General features: G+C 44.1%; 1 protein-coding gene across 7 annotated transcripts in view; it reads left to right on the plus strand.

The window, feature by feature from the left end:
• Window positions 1-27,616, plus strand: part of ALMS1 (ALMS1 centrosome and basal body associated protein) — a 78,813-nt gene that overhangs the window by 43,940 nt on the left and 7,257 nt on the right. For 2 of the 7 annotated variants that reach the window (XM_075420251.1, XM_075420245.1), the window contains 11 exons: window positions 124-246; window positions 2,097-3,852; window positions 4,960-5,085; window positions 8,018-8,185; window positions 12,764-13,959; window positions 18,020-18,134; window positions 19,934-20,188; window positions 21,297-21,544; window positions 23,662-23,845; window positions 24,057-24,120; window positions 27,049-27,148. In XM_075420251.1, coding sequence (XP_075276366.1) covers window positions 124-246; window positions 2,097-3,852; window positions 4,960-5,085; window positions 8,018-8,185; window positions 12,764-13,959; window positions 18,020-18,134; window positions 19,934-20,188; window positions 21,297-21,544; window positions 23,662-23,845; window positions 24,057-24,120; window positions 27,049-27,148 — 4,335 coding nt within the window. The remainder of the gene's footprint in view (window positions 1-123; window positions 247-2,096; window positions 3,853-4,959; window positions 5,086-8,017; window positions 8,186-12,763; window positions 13,960-18,019; window positions 18,135-19,933; window positions 20,189-21,296; window positions 21,545-23,661; window positions 23,846-24,056; window positions 24,121-27,048; window positions 27,149-27,616) is intronic. The other 5 variants (XM_075420246.1, XM_075420248.1, XM_075420249.1 and 2 more) reach the window with 5 other exon arrangements.

The raw sequence follows: 27,616 nt of genomic DNA on the forward strand, positions 1-27,616 counted from the left end.
CTGATGAGGATGCTCAGAGAGCAGGGTGGGGGTTTTCTTTGGTCTGATTCTGCCAAGGGGCTATAGCATATGTTGCTTTAATTTCATTTACCTGGTATGATAAATTGCTGTTGGTTGTTGCAGCTGGGATGGTTTTTGATGGTGGAATGGGACTTGAGGTACAGGAGAAGATGGAACAACGAGGACTGGAGAGCATGCTGGAAAAGGGGGTGGCTAGTAAAATCAGACAAAGAAACCAGGACAGAAGTGAGTACTAAAGAAGTTATTAGTTTCAGTTTCCTAAATGACCACAGCCAGGTAATTTAAGACACAGATTTTGTACTTTTTGTGTAAAATTTGTACTATTTGTACTATTTGTGTCAAATACATGCCAGAGATGCCTGAATACATGTAGTCAAATCCAGAGCCCTAAATATAGTGGCTCTGATAGTGCAGGGTGATAGAGGTGTGGGCAAATTTGCATGGTCAGACAAAGGTATAAATAACTTATTTCAAAAAAATATTTTATGAGCAAAGACAACTGACAGTGAACTTCCGTGCTTTTAGATTAGGGGTTAGTGGCTTATCTGTTGCTAGGAATGCCATTTCTTTTTTGCAGCATTGTCACCGGCTTCGCAAACAAAAAAATAGTATTTGTGGCAAACGCATCTGTTTTGATGGGAGAATGGAAGTGATCTGCACCTGAGAATTTGGTAGTTTTGCAAGTTAACAGTTACCTTAAAGAGCAAATCAAAGCTGTGATTATTTTCAGTCATTTTTTAATTATTGTCAGCAGTGGGTGGTGACCATAAAAATAAGAAGATTTATTACAGCTCTTGTCTGAGAAGGAAATTGGCATACTTGTTTTAGGGGAAAAGAGAAATATCAATTACAGAAAATTAAAGCTTTTCTGATTAAATATTTTCTCACGCTTTGTAAAGAACAGCTTTCTTTTCTTCCCACTTGTTCCCGTGTAGCTGAGTTCCTTTCGTTTTGGTCCTGATTCATAAATGCTAGAGTCAAACAACTCAAGTGCAAGGGAAAACCTTTTACATCAGATTGTTTCCTATAGTGACAGTTACAGCATCGCCAAATGTCAGGTGCAGAAACATCCTGGTAGCCTTAAAATATTGTGGAATGTGGTGCTTTGATGGCGTGGAGTTTGCATGGACTCTGGTCCAGACCAGAAGGGTTTTAGTATGTGCCTGCTACCTGATTTCTTGGAGATGGCCAGAACTTTACGTTGCCTACTTGGTTAAGGTTGGAGTGCTTAGAACTGGAAGTAAACATGGGTTTCTGCGTTGTTTTGTTTTTCCATGGAGCTATGAAAGGATGCCTGTCATCAGTAATTTGCAGATCACAGGCAGTTAAATTGTATAGGAGATCTCCATCTTTGGAGATTTTCGAAACGTAATGGGACAAGGTCCCTGAGCAACCGGTTCTACTGTTGAAGTTCGCCCTACTTTGAGCGAGAGGTCAAACTAGAGACTTCTGGAGGTCTCTTCCAGCCTAAGTGTTCCTGTGATTTTATGTAGCTAATCTGCTCTCTTTTTAATTAATTAAATTATCACTGAAACCACAAAGCTTTAGTGAGGTGTGTTTGTCTCTCTCTAAATCCCTTTGAACTTAGAGAGTGAATAAATATTCATTCAAAAGATAATTTTTCCCGGTACATTATGGACTGGGTTTATGATAAATATCCAACTGAGTATGGAGCCAGCTGATAGAAAGGAAGAAAGTTTTATTCTTGTTTTCCTGCGAGTGAGTGATTTTGAGAAGTATTTACAACTTAGCAACTAATATTTACAGGTATTAACAGCTTAGTAACAGAGTTGCAACTTTTTAGTTCACAAAACTAAAGAGTTCTGTTATAGATGTCGCTGCTGCTGTTTGTTAGAGCATCAACACCATGTTAGCTAATTTGATGACACTTAAAATATGACAAATTTTTAATTAGTTCCGTTAACAGATGAGTTCTAGAGAAAGCATGTGCTCGTTCATGATGACAGACTCTGATTATTGACAGCACTAGTCTTGCTTTGGATTCTGCAATCCGGATTTTGGCAAGGGCGCAAAGTTGTCCTCATAATCCCTGTGAATGCCTCTCTGTTTTTCAGGATCCATGGCCCTCTGTTTTGGAAGCTGCTTCTGAGTGTAGCCGTAGTCAGGAACAGGACGTAGAGCATTTCAAAGCTTCAAGTGACAAAAGATTTCAGACTGACAAACAACCAGAAGCCATCAGGACTAAGGAGCTTGTCAAGTCCAGCTTACGACAAGCCATGCCATTCCACAGAGCTGATCCTTCTGATTGTTGCCTGCTGCAGGAGATGCAGTTTCAAACTTCGCGTGCTGTTCAAACACCTGTCTGCAACCAATATCAAACAGTTGCAATTAGTCATTCTGATGCTGTTGAACTTCATCCACCACTGCAGAAGGAATGGGACGCATACACAGTGAGGTCTGCAGCCGCTTCCGATATGCAAACGGAAGTCCTTTTAGCAGCGCACAAGAAGGGGTCTGTGGAAGAGTGTTCTGAAGATATGGCAAAGCAAATCACTTCTGTCACCTTTTCATCCCGAAAACGTTTGCAGTCGCCCTTGGCTTCCGTGGCACTCAGCAGTAGTCTTACCAGAGATGGTCTTGATGGGATAATGCCTTTGGAGGCTGACTCTGCTAGCACTGAGGAACAGAGCCATGGCAGAGAGCACTGGGAAAGAGCAAAGACCCGTCCTCCTTCAAGTCCAACGCTTGCTGGCTCAGTGTCTAATGAGATTGCTTTTTCTGCTGAGAAAGACAGGTTTTATCATGTCCCTGCTGACAGTAACAGAGTTGGAGCTTATCAAGAAACAGACTGGTTGTCAGATCGGGATTCTGTAAGCATTCATGCTGATAAAAGACAGACCCTTAGTGCAAAAAATTCTGATGTTCTGCCTCAAGACGTGACTGAATTGGGCAGGCATAGTGCCAGACTCTTGGGGTTTGACTGCAATAAAAGATTCAGTCAAGAAAGAAATAAATTTAACGAACCCTGTTTTATAAGCTCTTACCACCAGGAGCAAAGAAGCCCACCTGGACACGTCCAATTGTATGAGAGCTTAGAAGGTTCAGGTCCAGCCATACAGACTGATTCGCTGAAGGATCATATAAAGTCATTGGAAGAAGAGAAGAAAAGTCCTTCTGATGAAGTACCTCTCACTCAGAAAGAGGTTGCGAGAGAGCAAATCAGTACGTCTCGCCATTCGTCTACAGATGAGATTTTATCCACTGTGTCTGTATCTCCTCCATCACCAACTAAGAAAGTACTGTCTTGTGTCCACATAACGCTTTCCTCAAAGTGTAATAACTCAGAGCTTCAGAGTGACATGAATACTGAAAATGAGACGAGATCGGGGGATAAACCCGAACTTGAGACTCAACCAGTGTCTTCAAAAACTGCAGAAACTTTAAGAGAAGCTGTTTCTCAATTAGGAGCTGCTGACCTTATTCCAGAAGGTCAAAGATTTCCGTCTTTCCCAGTGCCAGTGTCTTCAGCAGATCCCTGCCCAGTGCTTTCTTCTGCTACAAGCCCAACTGGGCAAAAGCTGCCTCCGCAAAGCGAGAGACCACAAGTTGCTATTCTGGGCTCGGGGGGATGTAGTCCGATGAATATCTTCAACTCTATAGTGCCTGCAAAAACTGAGAAAAGTACTTCCGATGCTGCCACTCAGATAACAACAGAAAGTCCTGAAAAAACAACCTTTTCAGCAGAAATTTATGTTAATCCACAGGACAGCAAAAAATCTGTGCACCAGTTGTCTGTCCAGAAAGGCCATGAACTTCCCAGTGATAAAGCTTCATCTCCTAACAAGATCTCCCCTTTCCCAAGACAGGGCGGTGAGCAAATTAGTGTCTTATACGTAAATGTTCATCTATTCAAGTTCCAGATATTTATAAGTATTAAAAAAAAAAAAAGAAACCCAGCTTTTTTTGGAAGTAACATTCTTGAGATAATTTTGATATTTAAAGTTGCTCATATGGGAGAATACCCAACCCTTAAACTTGGGCTTTGCAGTCTTGTGAGTAGGGAGTTGTACCAGTACAGTTGTGATTCGGTTCGGGTTTTTCTGGAACTGAATTTGTTGTGTACAAGTCCGGTTCAAGAACACTTTCTGACATTTGTTTCTAGATAATATGATTTGGCTCACTGTGTAGAGTTTATCAAGAGATGTATCTGATTACTGATTTACTCTCTAGTCGAGGTGGTACAAAACCTAAGAGGAAAATATGCATGTTGCTATTTTCAATAGAATAAAATAGAAAAATGTGCAGGGGTTTTAAAGTCTGACAGAGGAATGTGGATGTTGCACAGTGGTTTCCCACCGTGGTGTGTTATACTGCTGATGTGTGTAGACTTGTGTAGTTTTCATGATTTTTCCTGGGCTCCAGGCTTTGTGTCTCTCAAGGTGTTTAAAATAGTAAGAGTTCAGAGCAGTTTTTTTCATTAAATCAGAGTGCAAAACTATTTCAGCTATCTGATTACCTCCTCTCTTTGCTATTAGAAGTCAGCTGATGTTCTGGTCCCAAGCATTTGCTGGACTTCTGTTATGACAGCACGCCATTTTTATTGACTTGAGAGACAGATATCCCTGCTCATTTAAGATTATTTCATTAAACGTGGATCAACTGGGAGCTATGAGGGTATGGGAGTTATTTTTGTTAAGACGGCGTTTGTCACCCTAGTGGCAAATTTAATATTGGATAGGTAAGCCATTTTTTTCTAGCTACGCAGCAGTCCATCTTCTAACCACTGGGTGAGTATTAAATAATTAAATCAATTAAATAATTAAGAATTGCAGTTTATTTTCCAAAAGAATAGGGTATTTCTCCACAGTCAACACCTTCAGCAGTCTCCTTGGGTCCTGATTTCTTGCTTTGAGCTTCAGTTGCGTTAAGGGATTAAAGCCTGACTTCTGTTAATTGCTTTGCCTTCCATCCCCACAGATCAGCCCTTACTGCTGCCATATAAACCTTCTGGAAGCAGCGGGATGTATTATGTTCCTTATCTAAAGGCAGGATCCAAAATTTCTCCAGTTGGGTCAGAGACCAGCGTTGAGAGCTCTCGCTCAGGTACTTCTTTATCTTAGGTCTGCCAAATGCAAAATGATGAGTGTGGTTCATGGATCAAAATATATGTTTTGCGTGTGGAATTGTCTCAGATGAGCTCAGAACTCGTCTGTCCTATTAGTTTAGAGTAAGTGCATTGATTTTAATAGAAAAATGCCTTAGTTTGTGTTCACACCACTTTGTAAAACAAAGATGCGTGAGTCCTGCCTGAAGGCTACGGTTTCAATTTCTTTGATGAAAAGGGTGTTAGTACTCCATTCTGGCAGTGAAAAGAAACAAGGCTCAATGCTTTACAGCTTGATTAATTCTTTACGTTCCTCTGTGAATTACTATTCAGTTTGGATTCTTTCATATCTCTGCCAATTCTCCTTCTTTTTAGTTCCCTTATGTATGTACATTCTCCCTCTTTTTTTATTAATTTGGTATGTGTGCACTCTGAAATATCTGCATAATACAACATGCATTTCAGGTAATGGCTTTCTCAGTACTGGATTTCTTTCCTCCATGTTAGGGGGTTCCAGTGTAGAAACACAGAATCACAGAATGGTCAGGGTTGGCAGGGACCTCTGTGGGTCCCCCAGCCCAACCCCCTGCCCAAGCAGGGTCACCCAGAGCAGGCTGCACAGCACCGCGTCCAGGAGGGGCTGGAATATCTCCAGAGAAGGAGACTCCACAGCCTCCCTGGGCAGCCTGGGCCAGGGCTCCGTCACCCTCAGAGGGAAGAAGTTCTTCCTCATCTTCAGCTGGAGCTTCCTCTGCTTCAGTTTGTGCCCGTTGCCCCTTGTCCTGTTGCTGGGCACCACTGGAAAGAGCCTGGCTGTATCCTTCTGACACCCACCCTTAAGATATTTATGGGCATTTATAAGGTTATAGAAAGCCTTTCTATAAACAATGTAATTCATAATTGTGGTTTAAAATATATATTCACCTCTTCCCCATATTCTCCCATCTCCCAGTAAATAACACGTGTCATTTAACCAGGGGAAAGGATGCTGTGTGATTCATCAACTTCTTTTGCTTTGCCTGCTGTTATTTTTCAGTTCTCTCATAGACGTAAAGAATGCATCATTTAAGCATTAGAGGTCTTATTTGCAGGGTTTTTCAGTCAGAGCTTTTTGACATCCAAAGTTATTTGTAGACAAAACTAGTGTTACAGAAATGTCCAGTTCCAAATGGATGTGCCCCAGGGGAGTAGGTCGATACAGCGTGACCTGGATAGGCTGGAAAGCTGGGCAGAGAGGAACCTGATGAGGTTCAACAAAGGCAAATGCAGGGTCCTGCACCTGGGGAGGAACAACCCCAGGCACCAGTACAGGCTTGGGGTGGACCTGCTGGAGAGCAGCTCTGCGGAGAGGGACTGGGAGTGCTGGGGGACGACAGGTTAACCATGAGCCAGCAGTGTGCCCTGGCTGCCAAGAAAGCCAATGGGATCCTGGGGTGCATCAAGAAGAGTGTGGCCAGCAGGATGAGGGAGGTTCTCCTTCCCCTCTACACTGCCCTGGTGAGGCCTCATCTAGAGTACTGTGTCCAGTTCTGGGCTCCCCAGTTCAAGAAAGATGAAGAGCTACTGGAGAGAGTCCAGCGGAGGGCTACGAGGATGGTGAGGGGACTGGAGCATCTCCCCTACGAGGAGAGGCTGAGGGAGCTGGGCTTGTTCAGCCTGGAGAAGAGAAGGCTGAGAGGGGACCTTATAAATGCTTACAAATATCTGAAGGGTGGGTGTCAGGAGGATGGGGCCAAGCTCTTTTCAGTGGTGCCCAGTGACAGGACAAGGGGCAATGGGCACAAACTGAAGCACAGGAAGTTCCAGCTGAAGATGAGGAAGAACTTCTTCCCTCTGAGGGTGACGGAGCCCTGGCCCAGGCTGCCCAGGGAGGCTGTGGAGTCTCCTTCTCTGGAGATATTCCAGACCCACCTGGACAAGATCCTGTGCAGCCTGCTCTGGGTGACCCTCCTTCAGCAGGAGGGTTGGACTAGATGACCCACAGAGGTCCCTTCCAACCCCTACTATTCTGTGATTCTGTGATTCTGTAACAGTCACAGTGAAGTGCACAGGTTAGTCACTAACCACAGATTGTGCTTGTAATTGTTTATGCGTGTCTCTGATCAGTAGCTTTTTCCAGTCTGTCTGTTGTAACGAGGTCAAAATGAGAGAAGCAAATGTGATGCGTGTTGTTTTGCAGAAGCTATGATTCTAGGTGTAAAAACTCAGTATGCGTATGAGGCAGTGCAAGGTTCTAGAAAACGTGCAGCAGAATTAAAAAACAAATTCTGTTGTTTAAGCTCCCTGCTGAAGCTGGGATTCCTAGCTCATGAGTAGTAGTTGAAGGAAATTGAGTTCTGTAAGTTGGCTGGATGTAACCGGGCGATGTTCCCAAGGGTGATAAATCCGTTAGGGGCCATCTGAGGTTTCTAGCATTAGGAGGCAGCGATATGATAGTACGAGAGCTCTGCTGCTGTTGTCTTGAATTCTTGTTTGGACATTATACAGACCTGCTCTGGTCTTCCAGTTTTTCTCCACTGCTATTCGGAGCTCAGATAATAGGTATTTACATCAGTCAGTGAAAATGTCTGGAATTTTAATAAGAGCGGGAGGCAGTCGGGACGTTCTAAGTCCTGTGTCTGGCTTCCTAGCAAGCTTGACTGATGCTCATTTTCTTGGATTCTTCTCTGCTCATTAGTAGAATAGGTAAAATTTACCTGCCTCTCAGGGAAGAACCTCATCACCAAAGGTCATGGAAAACAGCGCGGCGCAGTACCTGCTGCTGCGGTATGAGTCACGAGAACGGCTCAGTAGGGATCAGGATTGTGGGTTGGTGAGTAGACTGGTACTGATGCTTGGATAATGGGCTTTCTTTCAGACGTTGTCTTTGTAGTGGATTTTCTGTATCTATTTCCTCTCTTTTCTCATAATTATTGGTCTCTTTCTCTGCAGGGTCAACTGATGCTCTTCCTCCAAGGTTTCCAGCAGAGCTTGGTTTGAGGGAAGATGCCGTTCCAGACAGCACGGCTATCGAGCGTAAAGAAGGAAGCTACAGTAAGAGGGCCAAGCCCAAGCTGGCCTGGGCTGAGGAGCAAGTGCTACCACTGGAAGCTTCCCCAGGTAGTTAAAAGTATATGTTTAATTTTACATGTGTTTTCATACACATGAAAGAAAATAGAGCAAAAGGACTACATTTCAGGATCTGTGATTTCTGGTCTCGTGATACTGCTGATAGGCTGACTGAAGGTGCTGAATATGACTCGCTTTTCTCTTCCCTGTCTTTCCGCTTCTCTCTGACTGCACTAATACCTGGATGTTAGTACTTGCTGGCATTCCAGTGTCCCCAGTGCTTAGTGGAGCCTTTGTAAGGTTTTTTGGGGTTTGGCGGGGTTTCGGTTTTCTTGTTTATTGTGATGTGGTTTTTTAAGGCATTCTTAAGTTTGTGAAGTGCAAAGTCTTTAAATGTAGAAAGGATGCCCGTGTAGAAAATGACAGAAATTCCCTGGTAAATAAAAGCAGGTGGGATGACTCTGTCAGTTTGGTTGGGGTTGTATTCCTGCCCACAAATACACTGATGCCTTGTGATGTCATGCAAAGCATCTCTGTAATACTGGTATTTAACTGAATTTTAATTTGATTTGACTGATGTCTCTTTCTTCCTCCCCTCCATTAATGTGGCTGGATGGTACTCCTGAGGGAGGAAGGTCAGGTTTTACTACTATAGTAGCCTACTTTGAGGCTTTATTTGTTGAGAATGCTGACAAAATGAAATTACTCTGTGCTGATGGTTTTAAAACTGTATCTCATGACAATAGCTAAAATTAGTCTTGATGGGTGCTCCTTTTGTACAAAACCTCATTGTGTGATTTTGAGTGGCTGATAAAATTCCTCGAGTCTGAGTAAGGATGAGGATTATTTTTGTGTTTGAGTTGCGTCTTGTTCCTGGTCAGAAGTAACTGTAAACAGAAAATTGCCGAGTGCTTGCCATCTCTCCTAAAAGCAGCTATTAATTCCTGAGGGAAGCTGTTTATTGCATAGTACAATTTTGCAACATGTGCTATATTAAACAAAGAGTGAGCAAATTGCAAGGAGGTAATACAATTGTGGCTGTTAATGAGGGATGGGACTCGAAACATATGAACAGCGTAATGGATTCTGAATTAGAGAGTTCTTCCTGCTCTCTTCTAGGCAGACACATATATGGGGATTTGGGGAGCCCATTTATTTTTCTTTGTATCGCATCAGCTTGTTATATGAAGACATTTAATGAATCATATTTCTGTGGAGTACCTCAGTGTGATGATTGTTGTTCTTTTTAAGCAGGCAGGGCACTACGCCTGGGGTAAGGTCACCCCACAGAGCAGTGCTGGTGTAGTGATAGGGATTCCTTCTGACCATTTCAGTTATTCACTTCAGAAGGGTGGGTATTTTTTTTAATATTTTCTCTTTAGAATGGAGAGATTTTGGTATTTCCAGAAGATAATTTCTATTTCCGGGAGATAATTTAAAATGGTTGCATAAGACACACTGAACTTCATTATTTTATGTTCATTTTACTACTTTGGTAAGTGTGTGTAGGACCAATAGTTGAATTAGTGCAACAATAAAGACGATGGTGTCTTAACCTAGTTTTTCTGATGGAAGAAACAATTCTCTGTGATCATTTATAAAATGCAAGGGTATGGGAAAAAGTGGAGTAAGATAGAAAAATGTTTTTCTTCATTCACTGTGGGTAACTGGGAAGAATGCAGGGTCATGACAGTAGAGCTGAAGAAAGAGTGTGTGTATAGAGGTGAGCTCTCCGAACAAGACTCTGCAGTAACCAACAAAATATCTTGTTGGAGCGGAGACCAGTGGATACCTGTCGCTCTGAATAGCTTGGATAAAAATGAAAGGGGAACACAAGTGATAATATAAAACTATCTAATAGTGTGCTTCTGTAGCTGTGATGGTCTAAAAACAGAAGCAAGCAAAGAACTGTAAGTAGAAATAATCTTTTGTTAAACTAGCCAGTACAGCTGGAAATTGAAGCAAGCTTTCTGAAGAGCCTTGCATGTCTAAAATCTTCTCTGACTTCTTCAACTATATTTTTAGGCGGTCTAATAAAAGATTACCTCTACCCACAGAGCTTGTCTAGAGCTTAAAATTATGCAAGTTATGTATTTTTTTGAGAAAGTTTCTCTACATAAACTTATTTTTATTTTTTGCCTGTTTGCATTCCTTCCATTTTGTTGGTAACTTTTTTAAAAATACAGAAATAGCAAAATAGCTCGATCTGATTTGTCAGGAGGATGTGGAGGAATTCTCTTACAGGATTATATAAACATGGACCTTGTATGGAAGGACAAACTCCTCCAATTTCAGAGTTAGTGAGACTGGGTCTGGGTATGCTGAAGTGTCTCTGTGTTGGGAAGGGAAGAGGTGTGTAAAATGTGAACAAAACAAGTGACTAAAGAAAAACAAGGTTTATGAGGCAGTGTTAACAGTATGAATTCATGTAATTGTAACCCATCCTGAGCTTCTCTCACATCGCTTTTTCCCATGTGGAACTGGAGGTTTTATGCAAACATAGCATGGGATTCTTGGTGGGGTAAGTGGGTGTTTTCCTCCTGGGGCAGGGAGAGGCTTGGCTGTGGGGCTTGCCACCCTTCTGTGCTGAATTAGGGGCAAAGTTTGCTCAAATGAAGAAAGGAAGAGCTGTTCTCCAGTTCTGCTTTCATCAGCAGATCACAATCACGGAAACAAGACTTTTTACAGAATCACAGAATAGTAGTAGGGGTTGGAAGGGACCTCTGTGGGTCACCCAGTCCAACCCCCTGCCCAAGCAGGGTCACCCACAGCAGGCTGCACAGCACCGCGGCCAGGCGGGGCTGGAATATCTCCAGAGAAGGAGACTCCACAGCCTCCCTGGGCAGCCTGAGCCAGGGCTCCGGCACCCTCAGAGGGAAGAAGTTCTTCCTCATCTTCACCTGGAGCTTCCTCTGCTTCAGTTTGTGCCCGTTGCCCCTTGTCCTGTCGCTGGGCACCACTGGAAAGAGTCTGGCCCCATCCTCCTGACCCCCACCCTGCAGATATTTAGAGGCATTTCTAAGGTCCCCTCTCAGCCATCTCTTCTCTAGGCTGAACAAGCCCAGCTCCCTCAGCCTCTCCTCATAGCAGAGATGCTCCAGTCCCCTCCTCATCCTTGTAGCCCTCCGCTGGACTCTCTCCAGTAGCTCCTCATCTTTCTTGAATTGGGGAGCCCAGCACTGGACACAGGACTGCAGATGGGGCCTCCCCAGGGCAGAGCAGAGGGGGAGGAGAACCTCCCTCGACCTGCTGCCCACACTCCTCCTCATGCACCCCAGGATCCCATTGGCCTTCTTGGCAACCAGGGCACACTGCTGGCTCATGGTCACCCTGTCGTCCACCAGGACACCCAGATCCCTCTCCGCAGAGCTGCTCTCCAGCAGGTCCGTCCCAAGCCTGTACTGGTGCATGAGGTTGTTCCTCCCCAGGTGCAGGACCCTGCATTTGCCTTTGTTGAACCTCATTAGGTTCCTCTCTGCCCATTTATTTTAAAATAAAGCAACAAAAATACAAACAAAAACCAAACTTGGGAGTAGTGCTAGAGAGCTAAACTGGTATGAGTGTGCTTCCTGCCATTAACGGAGCTTGATATGCATTTGGTGACGGCTCTCCGTTACCTGGTCACTGGTGTTATGATGAGTAAATGGACTGTTCTTTTTTTTGTATTAACTTTTTTATTTCTATTAAAGCTATTACTACACTATAAGGCATCTTCAAATGACATACCTGGCTAAAATGGCATGGAATATCTTGCAGTAAGCACTGGGACTTCGGAAATCCTTCTGGCACTAGTATCTGTAATTCCTACTTTCTGCCTTCATGGGTCATTATATGATTCAGTCCAATGTACAAAGAATATAACATGAAATACTTTTTTACTTTCTTAAATTAGATTGATTTTTTTACAGTATATTACAAATGACTTTGAAATTGTTTTGGAGTATATTCCTGCTTAGCACATGCTGTATGCATACTTAATGTACATCTATTACAACTGAGTTTATAATTGGATTTGTGCGTATAGTCCTTTGTAATTTCAGGTAGTAGCATATTCTGGGGGGTTTTCACTGCTGCTTTGAACTAAAATATCTCATCTGAGCTTGAAAGCAAAGCAGGGCTGGATCTTGGTGTGCTATCAGAGACGGTTCTAGGAGCTATGCAGGAAGTGGCATTGGTTGTCTTATATATGGTGTTGTTCTGAGTTAGTTAAGAGATAAAGTTCTGGCATGGCCTTGGGGGACATTTGTACTCCCTGGGCATTTGTCTGAAAAGAGACAAAATGGGTTGCGGCTGCCTGTCATGAGTTTCCATAAATATAAATAGAGACTGAGTCCAAATTCTGGTCAGGGTAATTACCTGTAGCATAGCTAGATTCCTCCTGCAGATTCAGTTGGATACATTCTCTTGGATTCCGTGCTACAAGTGATAGAAAATATTGTTTATGTACTTTAATAATGCTGAAACTTCATTTCTAAGTTTGTTGCATTTTGGGACTGGTACAGCGATTCCTGCTTTTAATCCATTGAAGTAATTGGAAAGTGTTAGGGTGAAAATGGTCCTGTTTAAGATTTGCTGTTTGCTACTTGCTTCCCTGTAAAGAAACAAAGAACGTGTTTTCCTCTCTTTCAGAACGCACAGGACATTCGAAGCCTGTAAAAACCACTCATTCACTCTTCAAGTCTGCACGGTTCTACCTTCATCACCCAATGCCCATGTGTGGGAGCTACTTTCTGTCTAACAGCGAGCTGTCGGAAGATGGTTCTGCGGTGGGACGTGCTAGACCGTCCTCAAGTGCTGTCTTGCAGAATCGGAAAAAAGCACATCGTCATCAACGTGTTTTCTCTGTTTGTTGTCAAAAAGATGGTGAAAATGAATTCTTTCCACTCACTGCAGAGACTGATTACAGCAAGAATGAGGATCTAAATATTAGTAGGTCTTTGAGGAATGAAATGCCAGGGAAGGAGCTACTTCAAGATGGGAGAAGAGAAGCCAAGCAAAAGGCGGCTAGAAATTATCCTTTGCTGTTTAACCAAACAACTCGACTTCATGAGAAGATGGAGAAAGACCTACCACCGAGACAGAGAACCTACTCCGGTGGTAGCTTAGACGAACTCTGGATTAAGTTTTTGGAGTGCCAGAAGAGACGCCAGCACTGTGATTTGAGGAGTACCGGTGAGCTGTCCCTCGTTGAACGCCTCGATCGATTGGCCAGGGTCCTTCAGAATCCCATTAGGTATACGCTGATACCAACACAACTTGAAGAGAATGTTTCTGAAAAGAAAATAAAAGGAAGAGAACAGAAGAAAATAAGACTGCCAGAGAAGAGTGTGTCTGAAAGTACCTTAGAGTCTAATGCAACACATGTTGAAGAAAGACCACGTGTCACCCATGATAAAAACACCCTTGTTGAGCTCAGGAAAAACAGGTCAGGAGAGAAAATCGTCTGCCACAGGAATAAAATTTTGGAGCACCAGCAGTACTTGGAAACTCCTAGTGACACTTCCTCAGAGGCAAGGCTTAGTAGAGATCCCGGCACCACGATCAGTTCCACCACCTCAGAATCAGACGCGGTGACCCAAACAGAGATGGAATCCGCTACTCAGACTGAGGTGAGCAGTTCCATTTCCACCATTGATACTGCCAGGCTGATCAGGGCTTTCGGACATGAAAGAGTGCGGGTGTCACCAAGGCTCTCCCAGCTTTATTGCACCATCAACCACCAGAAGAGTCGCTGTGAAAAGTGGGACAAGGGAAGTGGCAAAGCAGTGGATGTCGAATATCCAAAGGCTACTGCTGAGAGACACAGGAAAAGGAAAGAAATCCAGGTATGTGCTCGGTTAGACCAAAAGACCATTTTAACTATTTTGCTATTTAACTGTTTTTGTATTTTAACTATTTTGCTATATTTAACTATTTCGCATCAGTACAGGCTGGGGCGGACCTGCTGGAGAGCAGCTCTGCGGAGAGGGACCTGGGTGTCCTAGTGGACGACAGGGTGACCATGAGCCAGCAGTGAGCCCTGGCTGCCAAGAAGGCCAATGGGATCCTGGGGTGCATGAGGAGGAGTGTGGGCAGCAGGGCGAGGGAGGTTCTCCTTCCCCTCTACACTGCCCTGGGGAGGCCCCATCTGGAGTCCTGTGTCCAGTGCTGGGCTCCCCAGTTCAAGAAAGATGAGGAGCTACTGGAGAGAGTCCAGCGCAGGGCTACGAGGATGAGGAGGGGACTGGAGCATCTCTCCTCCGAGGACAGGCTGAGGGAGGTGGGCTTGTTCAGCTTGGAGAAGAGAAGGCTGAGAGGGGACCTTCGAAATGCCTCTAAATATCTGCAGGGTGGGGGTCAGGAGGATGAGGCCAGGCTCTTTCCAGTGGCGCCCAGCGACAGGACAAGGGGCAACGGGCACAAACTGAAGCAGAGGAAGCTCCAGCTGAAGATGAGGAAGAACTTCTTCCCTCTGAGGGTGACGGAGCCCTGGCCCAGGCTGCCCAGGGAGGCTGTGGAGTCTCCTTCTCTGGAGATATTCCAGCCCCGCCTGGCCGCGGTGCTGTGCAGCCTGCTCTGGGTGACCCTACTTGGGCAGGGGGTTGGGCTGGGGGACCCACAGAGGTCCCTGCCAACCCCGACCATGCTGGGATTCTGGGATTCTGTGAACTCTTTAACTGCTGTACAGTAGTTTGTTATTTGGAGAATGATTTAAAAGTTCTCAGAGAGTGTTGTTTATGTGGTAGGCTTCAGTCTTTGATCTGAGTAGCTCACACAAGCGTCTCTGCCTTTCCAGGAGTAAGGATGAGATCAAAGTATCTGAAAACATCAATTGTGCTTTCTTTCCGTTTGTTCTTAGTTGTCTTTTTTCTCTGCCTTTATTTGTCTTGGGAAGCAAAATCCTGCTGTATCTTGACTTCTAGTTACCTGCAGGTTCTGTGCTTTAGCAATCCTGAAGACAGTGGTGGTAAGGTGAGGTTGTAGACTTTGCATGTTGCTACCTGAGTATCTCTAAAATACTACTTCATTAAAAAAGGCATTATTGTTTAAATTTTGTTACTGTTTGTCTGTTTTAAACGTTGGAATTATTTTGCCTTGCTGAGTACTGGTTGTAAGCTTCTTCAGTTTCTGTATTGATAATTTTAGGCATATTAAAGTCTTGGCCCTAAGGGTTCTAGATGAAAAGTCTGGAGTAAAACTGTTTTAAAACGTAGAAAATTTTTCTGATTACTTCTTCTGAATTTGGCCATTGCCCTTTGGAGCAGAAGTGAAAATTAGTTTCCTGAAAGGGGGCCTTGGCATGGATTTGGTGATTTTAGTAAGAAATGACAGAGTTTGGATTTTCTGTAATATCCATTAATGCTGAAAAGTACAGGAACAAGTGAGAAATATTTCTGTTTTTCATATTACCAGAAGAAAGCGGTACTGTCACCATTACTTACAGATTTCATTGAAATGAGTTAGGTTTTTTTAATAGAAACAACTTAAACTCAGTCTGTGTGTCAAGTAAGCGAATGAATGCATGTCCGGGGGACAAACAGTCTTTTTCAAGACTAAGAATGGTTTTAAAAATATTTTTATCAATATTTTTATTTGTAATATTTAAAGGTAAAAAAAAAAAGTCATAAACTTTGCAATGTTAGGAGCGTTAATCAGCACACGGACCATCTAACAGTGAAATTAGTCCAACGTTTCTCGCATGGTTGCAGTAGCTAGGAGGTGATTTTATTCCATTCATAAGACTAACCTTTCAATGTCTCTTTGGCCCTGAAAACCAACATCTAGTCTTTTGCTGTTAAAATCACCTGTGAGACAGCTGATGGCAGGAATACTTACATGAGAATAAAGGCTGACTGTTCCTGGTGCTTGGTGTTGCGTTGAACCCATATGGCTTTAGAAACGAGTATCTTTTATCTGCTGGTGCAGTGTTCTTTTTAAAAACACATATAGACACATGCTCAAGGAGGGAGAGAAAACTGATAGCAAAATGGGGAGCTTAATTTTAAAAATCCAAATTTTGGCAAATTCTGTGATGCTTGGTGGAACAGAAATAAAGATTTTATTCTCTTTTTTTTTTTTTTTTTTTAGTTTAGTTGCAAATATCAGTGGTTCAGAGGCAGGTATTTATTTATAGCACCAGCCCTACTCCTAGAGAGACTACTGTATGAATCTTCCAGGCAAGTGCTGCATATTGTAGCTCAGTTTTTTTTTATGAGAGCCTATTGTCAGCTCTGCTTCCAGAAAACTTGGTTACAGCTTTTTTTATTTATAGATGCTGAACCCATCCCAGAAGGTTTTTATCTATTCCAGTTTCTGTTATTTCTAAAGCGCTCTTCAAGCTGCCATCTGGTAGCAGGTACAAAGCTAAAGGTTGTGCTGTTGAACTGCTGAAGGGCTTTGAAAGCACTGCACTGAATATTCTGGTTGAAATAGGAATATGCATGTCAATATTCAGTATTGAGAGGCTGCTTGTACTCATTTCTGCGGGCTGATGTGCGTGTGCATGTAAATGGGTTATCTTGGTTTTTTCCCCTTACTTTATACTGTCTTCCCTTTTGCTGAGCACAGATTCAAACTGGCTTCTGTTCTCTGAAAGAAGATACGTATCTACTACATCTGTCTAGTGCACTCTGAGAGAGCTGAAATAGCTTTATAAAAGTAAAAACCAGTTCTCGCCAGTATGCATGAGAGTAAAAATGGCCTCCTTTTAGTGTTCAAATGCAAGTGTGTTTTGCATTGAAGTGGTGATAGCAGAGGTCCAATAAAAAGGTAATAAAAAACCCTCTGTTCATCTCCATCGTTATGAGTTACCAATAGGATACTAATTGCTATGATCAAGGAGAAAAGACAAATCTGTTTCATAATTAAAAATTAATTTCAGCGGAGTCGCAGAGATTGGCTTGTGCCGCACTGTTGGGTTTGAAGCCTGGGGAAGCACTGTCAGTTAATTGCTGTTAATAAAGCACCAGCCTTCTCTGTATTTTACATAACCAAAAAGCTTGTGGACTAGATGCGTTACACTAACAGAGTCTATTCCTTTTTAAATGGCTGTAAAGTTATACCATGCCATAAAATTTAAATTAATTTATTGTGACAAAGTTGTGCCGCTTACGTCCCTGCAGCTGGAACTGCTGTTTGTGTGAACGGTGAAGATGTGAAACTCGTGTTGTGCCTAAGCCATGCTCTTCCTACCTGTCTTCTATTTCTTGTTTTTATTGAGTTTCGTTCTCTCCCCCTGGAGAACTTTGTGTAATGAGGATCACAGTGAGAGAACTTCCCATGTTTCGAAAGGACTTTGCTCGTTTGTGCCAGTGGAATTCATCGTGAATTTACAAAGCAACACGTTAATGTTTCACAACAGTTTGTCCCTCCAGCGAACCCAGCAACCTTTAAAGGCTTTTGGTTTGAGAGGGGAGGAATGTAGGATTCAGATTAGATGTCTATTTCTCCCTCTTTCCAAAGCAGAAAATGTTTCACACTTTCCAGTCTTTCCTGAAAGTCCAGCCAACGAGTGATCTTGCCACAGCAGAGGGTTTTTAGGAGTCTATCTTGACAGGCCACGTTGTCTCAGGAACTTTGGACAAAGGAATTGGAGGGTGATCAGCCCTGTACAGAATCTGATCGCAGGCAGGCTCTTGCCTACAGACACCACGCACTCTTCTTGCTAGAATGGGATGCAGGAAGCACGTTGGTGCGTGAGGATAAAGTCAAGGCTGACCGCTGCGTGGCACAGCGGTGAGAGACACTGATCAGCCTGTGATAAACACCTACATAACTATAGAATCAAGGTACAACAGGGAAAGAGTGATGACTGTAACTTTTTTTCGTGTTGAAAATGTGCTTTCTGATCATTTTTGTTAGTATTTCAGGAATTTCTGTTCTCTTTTTATTTTTTTCCCCCCCCAGAAGGCAGTCTCCCTTTCATCAGATTCCACTTCTGCAAGCAGCATTTCCTGGGGGCCAAGCTCTGCTCTTAGTAACAAGCGACGGGCGCGGATGTTAAACAAAGGTGTCCAAGCAGGTGAGGTGTTGAATTCCAGACTTGTCTCTTCTGTATTTGCTTCTGCCTTTCATCTCTTTAGAAACTGTTCTCCAGAGTTTCTTGCGTGTTTCCGGCGATGGGTACGTACACGCAGCGTTCTTCAAATTCTCTTCAAATACTTTGGGAGAGAGATGTTATGTTCTAATTAAAATGAGCCATTTCATTTCCTTTCTTGGTCTGCTTGAGTAGTAGCCAGTTTTCTCACTTAATTAGAAGTTTATTAACCTAAGCTTCTGATTCATTTCAATAGTAAAGGTGGACTAACTGTATTTTTTTTATATATTGTTTTCTGCACAAGACATCTGTTACTCACAGAATGTGTTTTGTAGGCATATGCTATTTCAGGAGGCAACTGCAGTGTTTTGTGTTCTTCTTGGTAATATTTTGGATCTTGTATTCTATTTAAACCATAAGCTGATCCTGGACTGGTGCAGTTCTGCATCTGGGTTTCTTTGGTGGCAGTGATCAGTTTCTCCATTGCGTTCATTTACACGCCAAGTTCCCATCATAAAATTGAGTAATGGCTTTGTTCTTTTTCACCAGACATATAAATTATTTATTTATTACCACTTTTTTTTTTGTGCACAAATGGTTTGAATCAGACAAGTATTTTCATAGCTTGTTTTCAAGATAGTGTTACGACTTTTTGAGTGTTAGTTGACACCTTCCACTTTGTATGTTTCTGCTAAATATTTGTGGTGGTGTTTCTCTTAAATATTTGTAGTGCTGTGGGCAAGCTGATCTTCTGTAGCTAAAACATGGTTTTGGATGGATGCAGTGGGTAAACTAACAGGTCCAAAAAACCTGCAGTTCCGTTGTTCAAAATGTAAAGCTGTATGTTGACCTGCCATCGTGTTTTTCTGCAGCAGATTTGAAGTTGACTGTTCAGAGAGGCAGCTTAGGTCCCCAGAAGGGGGTGTAGTTGCTTCAAGTTTAATTCCCACCCTGCATATATCATAGAATCACAGAATGGTTTGGGTTGAAGGGTACCTTATGCTGTGGGCAAGGACCCCTTTCACCAGCCCAGGCTGCTCCCAGCCCCGTCCAACCTGGCCTTGAGCCCTGCCAGGGAGGGGGCAGCCACAGCTTCTCTGGGCAGCCTGGGCCAGGATCTCACCACCCTCAGGGGAAGAATTTCTTCTTTATGTCCAACCTAGGTCTTCCATCTTTCAGCTTGAAGCCATCCCCCCTTGTCCCATCACTCCCTGCCCTTTTCCCAGCCCCTCTCCAGCTCTCTCGCAGCCCCTCCAGGCACTGGCAGCTGCTCTAAGGTCTCCCCTTGTCCTTCTCCTCCCCAGGCTGAGCAGCCCCAGCTCTCCCAGCCTTTCCTCCCAGCAGAGGGGTTCCAGCCCTCGCATCATTGCTGGGGCCTCCTCTGGCCCCACTCCCACAGCTCCAGCTCTGTCCTGTGATGAGGGCCCCTGAGCTGGACACAGGACTCCTGGGGGGGATCTCACCAGGGCAGAGCAGAGGACCAGAACACACACACACACACACGCTTGTTTTGCTTGTGATATTTGGTTTACACCACTTCAATTTTACTCAGATTATCATATAGTAATAATCCTGACCCACTGTAATTCTCACTGTAAACTATTTTTGAGTTGAAAGTGGGAACAGAGAAGATATTTACATCTTGAAGGTGGGATAGAGAAAGTGATCCTTTAGCTTCAAAGTGAAAATTGAGGGTCACCCCCAGAACTAGGTCACGCATGCTAATGTTGAAGTACTTCCGGGTGCTTTGAAATAAGATGTTACTGCTTCATTTTCAACTACAGGAGACTTGGAGATTGTGAACAGTGCAACCAAGAAAAACACTCGAGATGTTGGTGTGACTTTTCCTACCCCAAGATCTAGCCAGCCACATCAACGGCCACGGGAACCCTGGCACTGTGCTGATGGTATTTGTGGAGAGTCAGATGGTGTGGTCACAGATCATCAGGCAGCAGGAAGCAAGGGTGAGCAGACGGGACAGCCAGGCAATTTTTTCATGGAGAAAAGGATGAAAAGGAGCAGGCTGCATTTACCACAAGGTCAGTCCAAAATGCGCTTTCTCCGCAGACCAGAAAAGCTGTACATCTCAACAGCAACCAGCAACACAGGCGAGGAGGATTAGCTAGGACACAGAGTAGTCTCTGTCACTGTTACAGTCTTATTCTGGTTTTAATTAATGAATTTTAAACAAAACCACTATGTCAAGGGAGCTCTGGTGCTCTGTTACGCTGGCATTTTCAGTCGAGCTGTTAGATGCAACCAAACCAGTAAAGGTGATGAATAGAAAGCAATGAATAAAGCAAGGAAAGATGAATGAGTTTGGAATCATGTAGATACTTAATTTTGATTTTCAAGGTATAAAAGGTTCTGTTAAGCTCTGTTTAGCTGGTTACAGTCAGTTGTACTTACTGTTTCGTGTGCTGAGGCTTCAAAGAGCAAGTATTTTTTTCAGGAGCACTTGAGGGAAGATTGTAGTACCAGAAAGAAGAACTAGACTTTGTCTCCCTCTTAGCTGATGGTGTAGCCTCCTGACTGTTTTTAAAATTTCTTGTCAGTCTTCACAATCTCGTGATTAAATGTTTAAATATATTTTCCTTAGTCATCGTTGTTGTAGTTGTAGGGACAAATCATTCTCTCTTGTACCAGTCTAATTTAGAAAATTTAGAATATCGCTTCAGAGTACTAGCTGATGCATTCAAATCCTGTGATGTTTGTAAACTGTGAGTAGTCTAATTCTTGTATAGACATTTAACATTTAGATGTGAAGTATTTGCTCGTCAAAAATATCTGTAAAAAAATCATACGGCTTAGGACAGCGCAGAGGCTTCTTAAAAATGTGCAATTGCCAATAAAGAACCGTTCTTTCCATAAAAAGCGAAGCTTGCAAACGAAGCCATGTTGTGTTTTTGCAAAAGTGTTGTTTGATAAAGACTTGCTGGTTTTCTGACACTTGGCGAAGGAATTCGATTGGAACTGCCAAGGGTGTCTGATACAGAGTCCCACTGTTGCTAAGCTGAAGTATTTATTGCAGTGTTAGGCCACTGACTGTGTTCAGCTGGGACCTTGGACATGAAGGGCCAGAGATGGGGATGGAAAATAGACGTGTATGTTGTCTACAGACCTTTCTTCTCTTCTGTGGCCTTTTAGCAGGAATTTCATGGTTTGTCCAAGCAGAAGACTTCAAATCTGAATCTAGGAAAGAAAACCATTCCAATGCTTTTTCTGGTCCTGGTCCGTCTTGGTTTGAACCATGGACCAGCACAAAGCCTTGGCGAGAGCCACTCCGAGAGAAGAACTGGCAAGAGCAGCAGCACAGCAACGTGATTCAGCTGGCGGCTCCAGAAAGGGATGCTGAGAACAGGTCCTTGCGGCCGTTCGTGAAGCTTACGCTGCAGGTAAAGGCACACTGCGCTGGGGCCTCAGTGGGATGTCAGGAGTAATGCTGAATTTAGTGGAAACATATTTTTTGCCTTGTTTTGTTTATTGTTAGTTGACGTCTGTAATCCGTGGAGGTCAACATGTTACAGACAGCTCCTGCTTAAAAACAAAACAAAACAAAAAAAAAACTAAGAAAACCAATGAATTTGTCAGTCCCATTTGGTTATAGTAATCTGGATTTTCACAATCACAGAATGGTTGGGGTTGAAAGGGACCTCTGTGGGTCACCCAGTCCAACCCCCTGCCCAAGCAGGGTCACCCACAGCAGGCTGCACAGCACCGCGGCCAGGCGGGGCTGGAATATCTCCAGAGAAGGAGACTCCACAGCCTCCCTGGGCAACCTGGGCCAGGGCTCCATCACCCTCAGAGGGAAGAAGTTCTTCCTCATCTTCAGCCTGAGCTTCCTCTGCTTCAGTTTGTGCCCGTTGCCCCTTGTCCTGTCGCTGGGCACCACTGGAAAGAGTCTGGCCCCATCCTCCTGACCCCCACCCTGCAGATAGAGGCATTTCTAAGGTCCCCTCGCAGCCTTCTCTTCTCCAGGCTGAACAAGCCCAGCTCCCTCAGCCTCTCCTCCTAGGAGAGATGCTCCAGTCCCCTCCTCATCCTCATAGCCCTCCGCTGGACTCTCTCCAGTAGCTCCTCATCTTTCTTGAACTGGGGAGCCCAGCACTGGACACAGGACTCCAGATGGGGCCTCCCCAGGGCAGAGTAGAGGGGGAGGAGAACCTCCCTCGCCCTGCTGCCCACACTCCTCTTGATGCACCCCAGCATCCCATTGGCCTTCTTGGCACCCAGGGCACGCTGCTGGCTCATGGTCACCCTGTTGTCCCCCAGCACTCCCAGTCCCTCTCTGCAGAGCTGCTCTTCAGCAGGTCCGCCCCAGCCTGTCCTGGTGCCTGGGGTTGTTCCTCCCCAGGTGCAGGACCCTGCCCTTGCCCTTGTTGAACCTCATCAGGTTCCTCTCTGCCCAACTCTCCAGCCTGTCCAGGTCTCTCTGGATGGCAGCACAGCCTGTCGGTGTATCCACCACTCCTCCCAGTTTGGTGTCATCAGCAAACTTGCTGAGGGTGCACTCGAACTCTTCATCCAGGTCATTGATGAAGGAGTTGAACAGGACTGGGCCCAGTACGGACCCCTGAGGGACACCACTAGTTTCCGGCCTCCAACCAGACTCAGCACCGCTGATGACAACCCTCTGAGCTCTGCCATTCAGCCAGTTCTCAATCCACCTCAAATATGCTGATCTGTTTGATTGGATCTAGTATTTCAGGGCTTAAATCTTTTGTCTTCAGGAGTTAGAGAGAATGTAGGTGACATAATGTCAAGTCACATTTGCTTCCATGCAGAAAGAATACTGTGGGATGCACACACTACGTGATTAAAATGGGCTTTAATTGACACAGTGCAAACAGTGTATGTGTGTGGACACTTCAGGTCAGGTGTGATCACTCTAAATATCTGTGGTGTAATATAGGTGTAGTGTACAGAAATATTTTTGAAAGAGATCGTCCACAGCAAGTGAAATGTAAATTAGGAAGTGTTAATTGAGGTACACTTCTGAAGGTTCTCTCAGTTCAGTTGCATCTGCTCATGTGCTCAGAGACTGCTCTGTGATGGAAATTGAAGTCTGGCAAACAGGTATCAGCAGATTGCTTTCAAAATTCCCCTTCTGATCCAAAACTAATTGCTAATGTTGATGTGCCCACTGGTTTGTAGCAAGGGAAACTGTAATAAGTTACAGAATCTTCTGTGGGCCCAACTCTGAACTTGGCTATGCTCTTTTGAGAAGAGATTTCTGTCCCTTTTGCTAATTATTTTAGCGATTTTTTTTTTTTTTCTCTTTTTTTTTTCTCCTTTCTGGCCAGTCAGTTTTGTGGTTGTTGACAATTAGTTTATTAAATAAGATCTCTGAGGACCTACCCATTATTAAGGATACAACATTTTGTATACCAAATACTACTAGGATGTTTTTTCCCCTCATGCTTTGGTAATGGTGTTAGATATTTTGATTGTTCCAGCTGTAGGGCAACAGTCTGGCCACTTCAGACTTTGTTTTGTGTCACCCCATCTCTAGGAGGCTCTTGCAGCGCATCGCCCTGATTTCATCTCCCGCTCTGGAGAGCGTGTGAAGCACCTGAAGCTTGTGATGGAGGAGAGGAGGATGCAGAGCGTACTGCAGTCCCGACGAGAAGGGCTGTTTAACCCTGCGGAGAAAAGCAGGGGCTGCAGGAATGCAAGTCACGTGCTGTCTGACAGAGGTACCTTCATGGTTCTGCTCTTTGTGTTCTATAGGGATTAATGAATTTCCACATTATACTTAAGGGTGTATTTTTAATACAAGTATTACAATTATTTAACATTATTGTCTCTAAGAATACATAACTTAGAAGGAGTCCGACTGTTGCAATGGTATTCTCTATGAGAAGAAGGCTTGTTCACTGTTCTCTTACCTCAACATTTTCTGTTTAGGTTTTCTGATGAGAGGAAAGAGAAGAACAATTCCAAAGAGTGAAATGCTTCAAAGATCTAAACGGTAAGGTTTAGATTCCGAAGATTTCATTGCTGGTAGAGAAGTGACCTGAATAAACGGGTAGGAAACATGGATGAATTGTATCTGCTGTCGAAGAACTGGGTGCTGGGGATAACTTGGCTTCTTCAGTGCAAGCTGTAGACACCTTGTCAGAGCAGGAAAGCAGCTGTTTAGAAAATCCGAGGAACAAGATTATTTTGGAAAAATTATTTCTGAACTAAACCTGAATATTCTGCTGCAGTATCTGCAATCCAGGCACTACAGCAAACTGTGCAAGGACTGGATCTCGAGAGGAGAGGAAATGTAGGGTGCGGGTCTCTGGAGCATCTGTATCGTTTTAAACATTAACGAACTAGGTAATTGGTGCAGGAAGTGAGGTATCATTTCCCCAGATGAAAGTAGATTTATGTGATAAATAACTACCCTCAAAGCAATACGGAGGCTTTTACCTTTGAAGAAAACCACCTTATGATTGATATTGCCATGTTTTCGACTCAAGTAATTCATATATAACGTGCACGGCACACTAGCAGCATATTAAACATTTGGAATACCTGTGCTACAGAGAGAGCATGTGAAGATATAATAAAAAAAATGGGGTCTGTTGCAGCTGTGTTCTGAAATGGTGGTGTGGTCAAGAGGAGGTGGTTTGGAACAGTACCAGTGGAGAAACAGCATAAATACTTGGAAGTAAATTAGAGATTTCTGCAGGCTGGAGGAAAGGGCCAAGAGGAACCTCATGAAGTTCAACAATATCAAATACCAAGCTTCTCCTTGGGACAGAACCCCCCCCCCCTCCAAGGACAACCCCTTGGCAGTGTCTGAGGACAGACTGCCCATGGAGTGGCCCTTCTGGAAGGGGCCTTGAGGGCCTGGCAGCTGGTGGACAGCAGATTGAACGTGAGTCGGCAGTGTGCTCTCGCAGGGATGAAGGCCAGCTGCACGCTGCATTTCGTGTAGGTGGAGGGAAGAGGATATTCCCTCTGCTTGGCACTCATAGGGCCACAGCTGGGTCCTGTCTCCTGGTCTGGGCTGCCAGGACAAGAGAGAGGTCAGCAAAGTGGCCCGTGTCTGGTGGAGGCCACCGAGATAGTCATGGAGCTGGAGCACGTTGTGCAGGAGGGGAGGCTGTGGAGGCTGAGTGGGTTTGGCGTGAGGAGGAGGAGGCTGAAGGTGAGGATCTGGCAGTGGTGCTTCCCTGCCAGAAGGAGGGTTTGGAGAAGGCAGAGGAAGACTCTTCTTGGAAGTGCGCAGTGACAGGACAAGCAGCAGCAGTGATGTGTTACAGTAAGGAGAAATTCTGACTGGAGACAAATCATTTTTTCACGAGGAGGGTGATGAAGTGGCAGACCAGGACCCCACAGAGGTGGTGGACTCTCCATCCTTGGCAGTAGGACGTGATTTTTGGGACATGGCTTAGCAGGCATGATGGTGTTGGGTTGACGGTTGGACTTGATGACCTTAGAGGTCTTTTCCAACCTTAGCGATTCTATGATTGTAAGTTGAGAGGATGAGGCCTGAGCAACCTGGTTGAGCCTTGAAGTTTAGCCCTACTTCGGGCAGGAGGTTGGACTAGGTGGCTTGTGGAGGCCTTTCCAACAGAAATTACACTGTGATTCTACAAAATATCTACTGGAACATGCAGTATATAAAATAAATACCTTGATATATATGCTAGGAGAGTCCAAAAATAATGTTTTATTTCAGCAGCTTTTGGCATTTAAAAGTATTTTTAGGGCATTAATAGAGGGGTGGCAGAAGTGGTAAATATGGTGAATATGCCAGGTCCCCAAGGAAAGCATCTCCACATGTTTTAGCTGAAGTAGAAGGATTCAGGTTTGTGTTTCAGACTGTGAGATCGATGTATCTGAAGTCATGTATTTTCAGAAACTCTGATTTCATAATAAGCCAAGTCAGCGGGACTTCTACAGAGACTGATTCAGACAGTCACACTTGGTGACTTTTTCTTTTTGTTCTTGCTGCTGTCACACTCCAGCTCTCAGCTGGAGCTGAGAAGGAATTTATTCTGTACCATTCTTTTGAAATCCACACCTATAATGAGTGCAGAAGCTTTTTCTCTCTGAGGATATAAATGGAATTTCTCATGGCAAACTAGCTAGAGGTAATAAAAACAATTGTCAGTGAATTTACCTACAATTCTGCATTGCCCGCTTCTTGTTCTAAACATCGTTACGGTGTGGTGACGTGCGAGGGGTAAATCTTGATCTTTGGTTGAGGGGAGCCCCAGAATGGCAAAAGCTTTTAGGGACGGTGAGATGTAGCAAAGCAAAACCCGAAATCTTGGAGGCATCCCTCCCTCCCTCCATCCCGTAATGCGTGCGTGGACCTGCTGAGCAGCAGTCACCTGCTGTCTGCTTCAGAACAGCCCTTGCTGATCGGCTCTCGTATGGGAGACGTTCAGCGCTGGAGAAGACAAAGCATTCGCCTGAACAGGGCAACATTGAAAGGTGAAAATACTGACATTTTGAGAAGATGCATAAATAGTTTAACTTGGGATATTCTTGTGATAAAGATGCTGCTGCTGATGGATAAACACGTTGCTCAGAATCAGCGTATCCTCAAAGCGATGGGGCTGTTCTGTACTGAAGATACTGAAGCTCTGCCTTTTGCAGCTGGGCAGTCGTATCAGCTGTATGTCATTTTAATGTTATAAATATTGCTTTTAGGAGAGTGCTGCTTGTGAGAGCAAGACATGATGGGCTGTGGGAATTTCTGGTATCACAACTGCTGTGTGTTCCACGTTTTCCCTGTGTGACACTAGTAAACACCCAAATAAACGTTTCTGCGGTGTGGTTGGCCAGTAGCCTTTAACAGAATGTGAAGATAAAGCGGAGGATGTTTGTTTTTTTTTTATATCCGTAAGTTCTGCCTTCCAAGTCACTATTTATGACTTTTTTATTTACACTTCAGGATCTATGAGCAGTTGCCAGAGGTGCAGAAGAAGCGAGAGGAGGAGAAGAGAAAAATGGAATACAACTCATACCGCCTGAAAGCACAGCTGTACAAAACGGTAGGTGTTCTGGTGAAGTATTTATAGTGGAACATTTTAGATTTTTTTTTTTCTTGAGGTCACAAGCATCATAATAATATTTACTAAAGTGTTAATTCTGTGGTATTATTTTGCAACTTGTAGGTGGTTAAGGATATAGGAAAGATGGGGACAATCTGTTTAGTAGAGACAACAGTGATAGGACGAGGGGTGATGGTTTTAAACTAAAACAGGGTAGGTTTAGGCTGGATATAAGGAAGAAATTCTTTACAATGAGGGTGGTGAAACACTGGCACGGGTTGCCCAGAGAGGTAGTGGAGGCCCCATCCCTGGAAACATTCAAGACCAGGTTGGACAGGGCTCTGAGCAATCTCGTTAGCGGTGTCCCTGCTCGCTGCGGGGGGGGGGTTGGACTAGATGGCCTCTAGGGGTCCCTTCCAACCCAAAACTTTCTATGTTTCTATGATATATTAGCATTTAATCAGGGTC

Source organism: Opisthocomus hoazin, chromosome 5, assembly GCF_030867145.1.
Source record: "Opisthocomus hoazin isolate bOpiHoa1 chromosome 5, bOpiHoa1.hap1, whole genome shotgun sequence".
In the NCBI taxonomy this organism is placed as follows: domain Eukaryota; kingdom Metazoa; phylum Chordata; class Aves; order Opisthocomiformes; family Opisthocomidae; genus Opisthocomus; species Opisthocomus hoazin.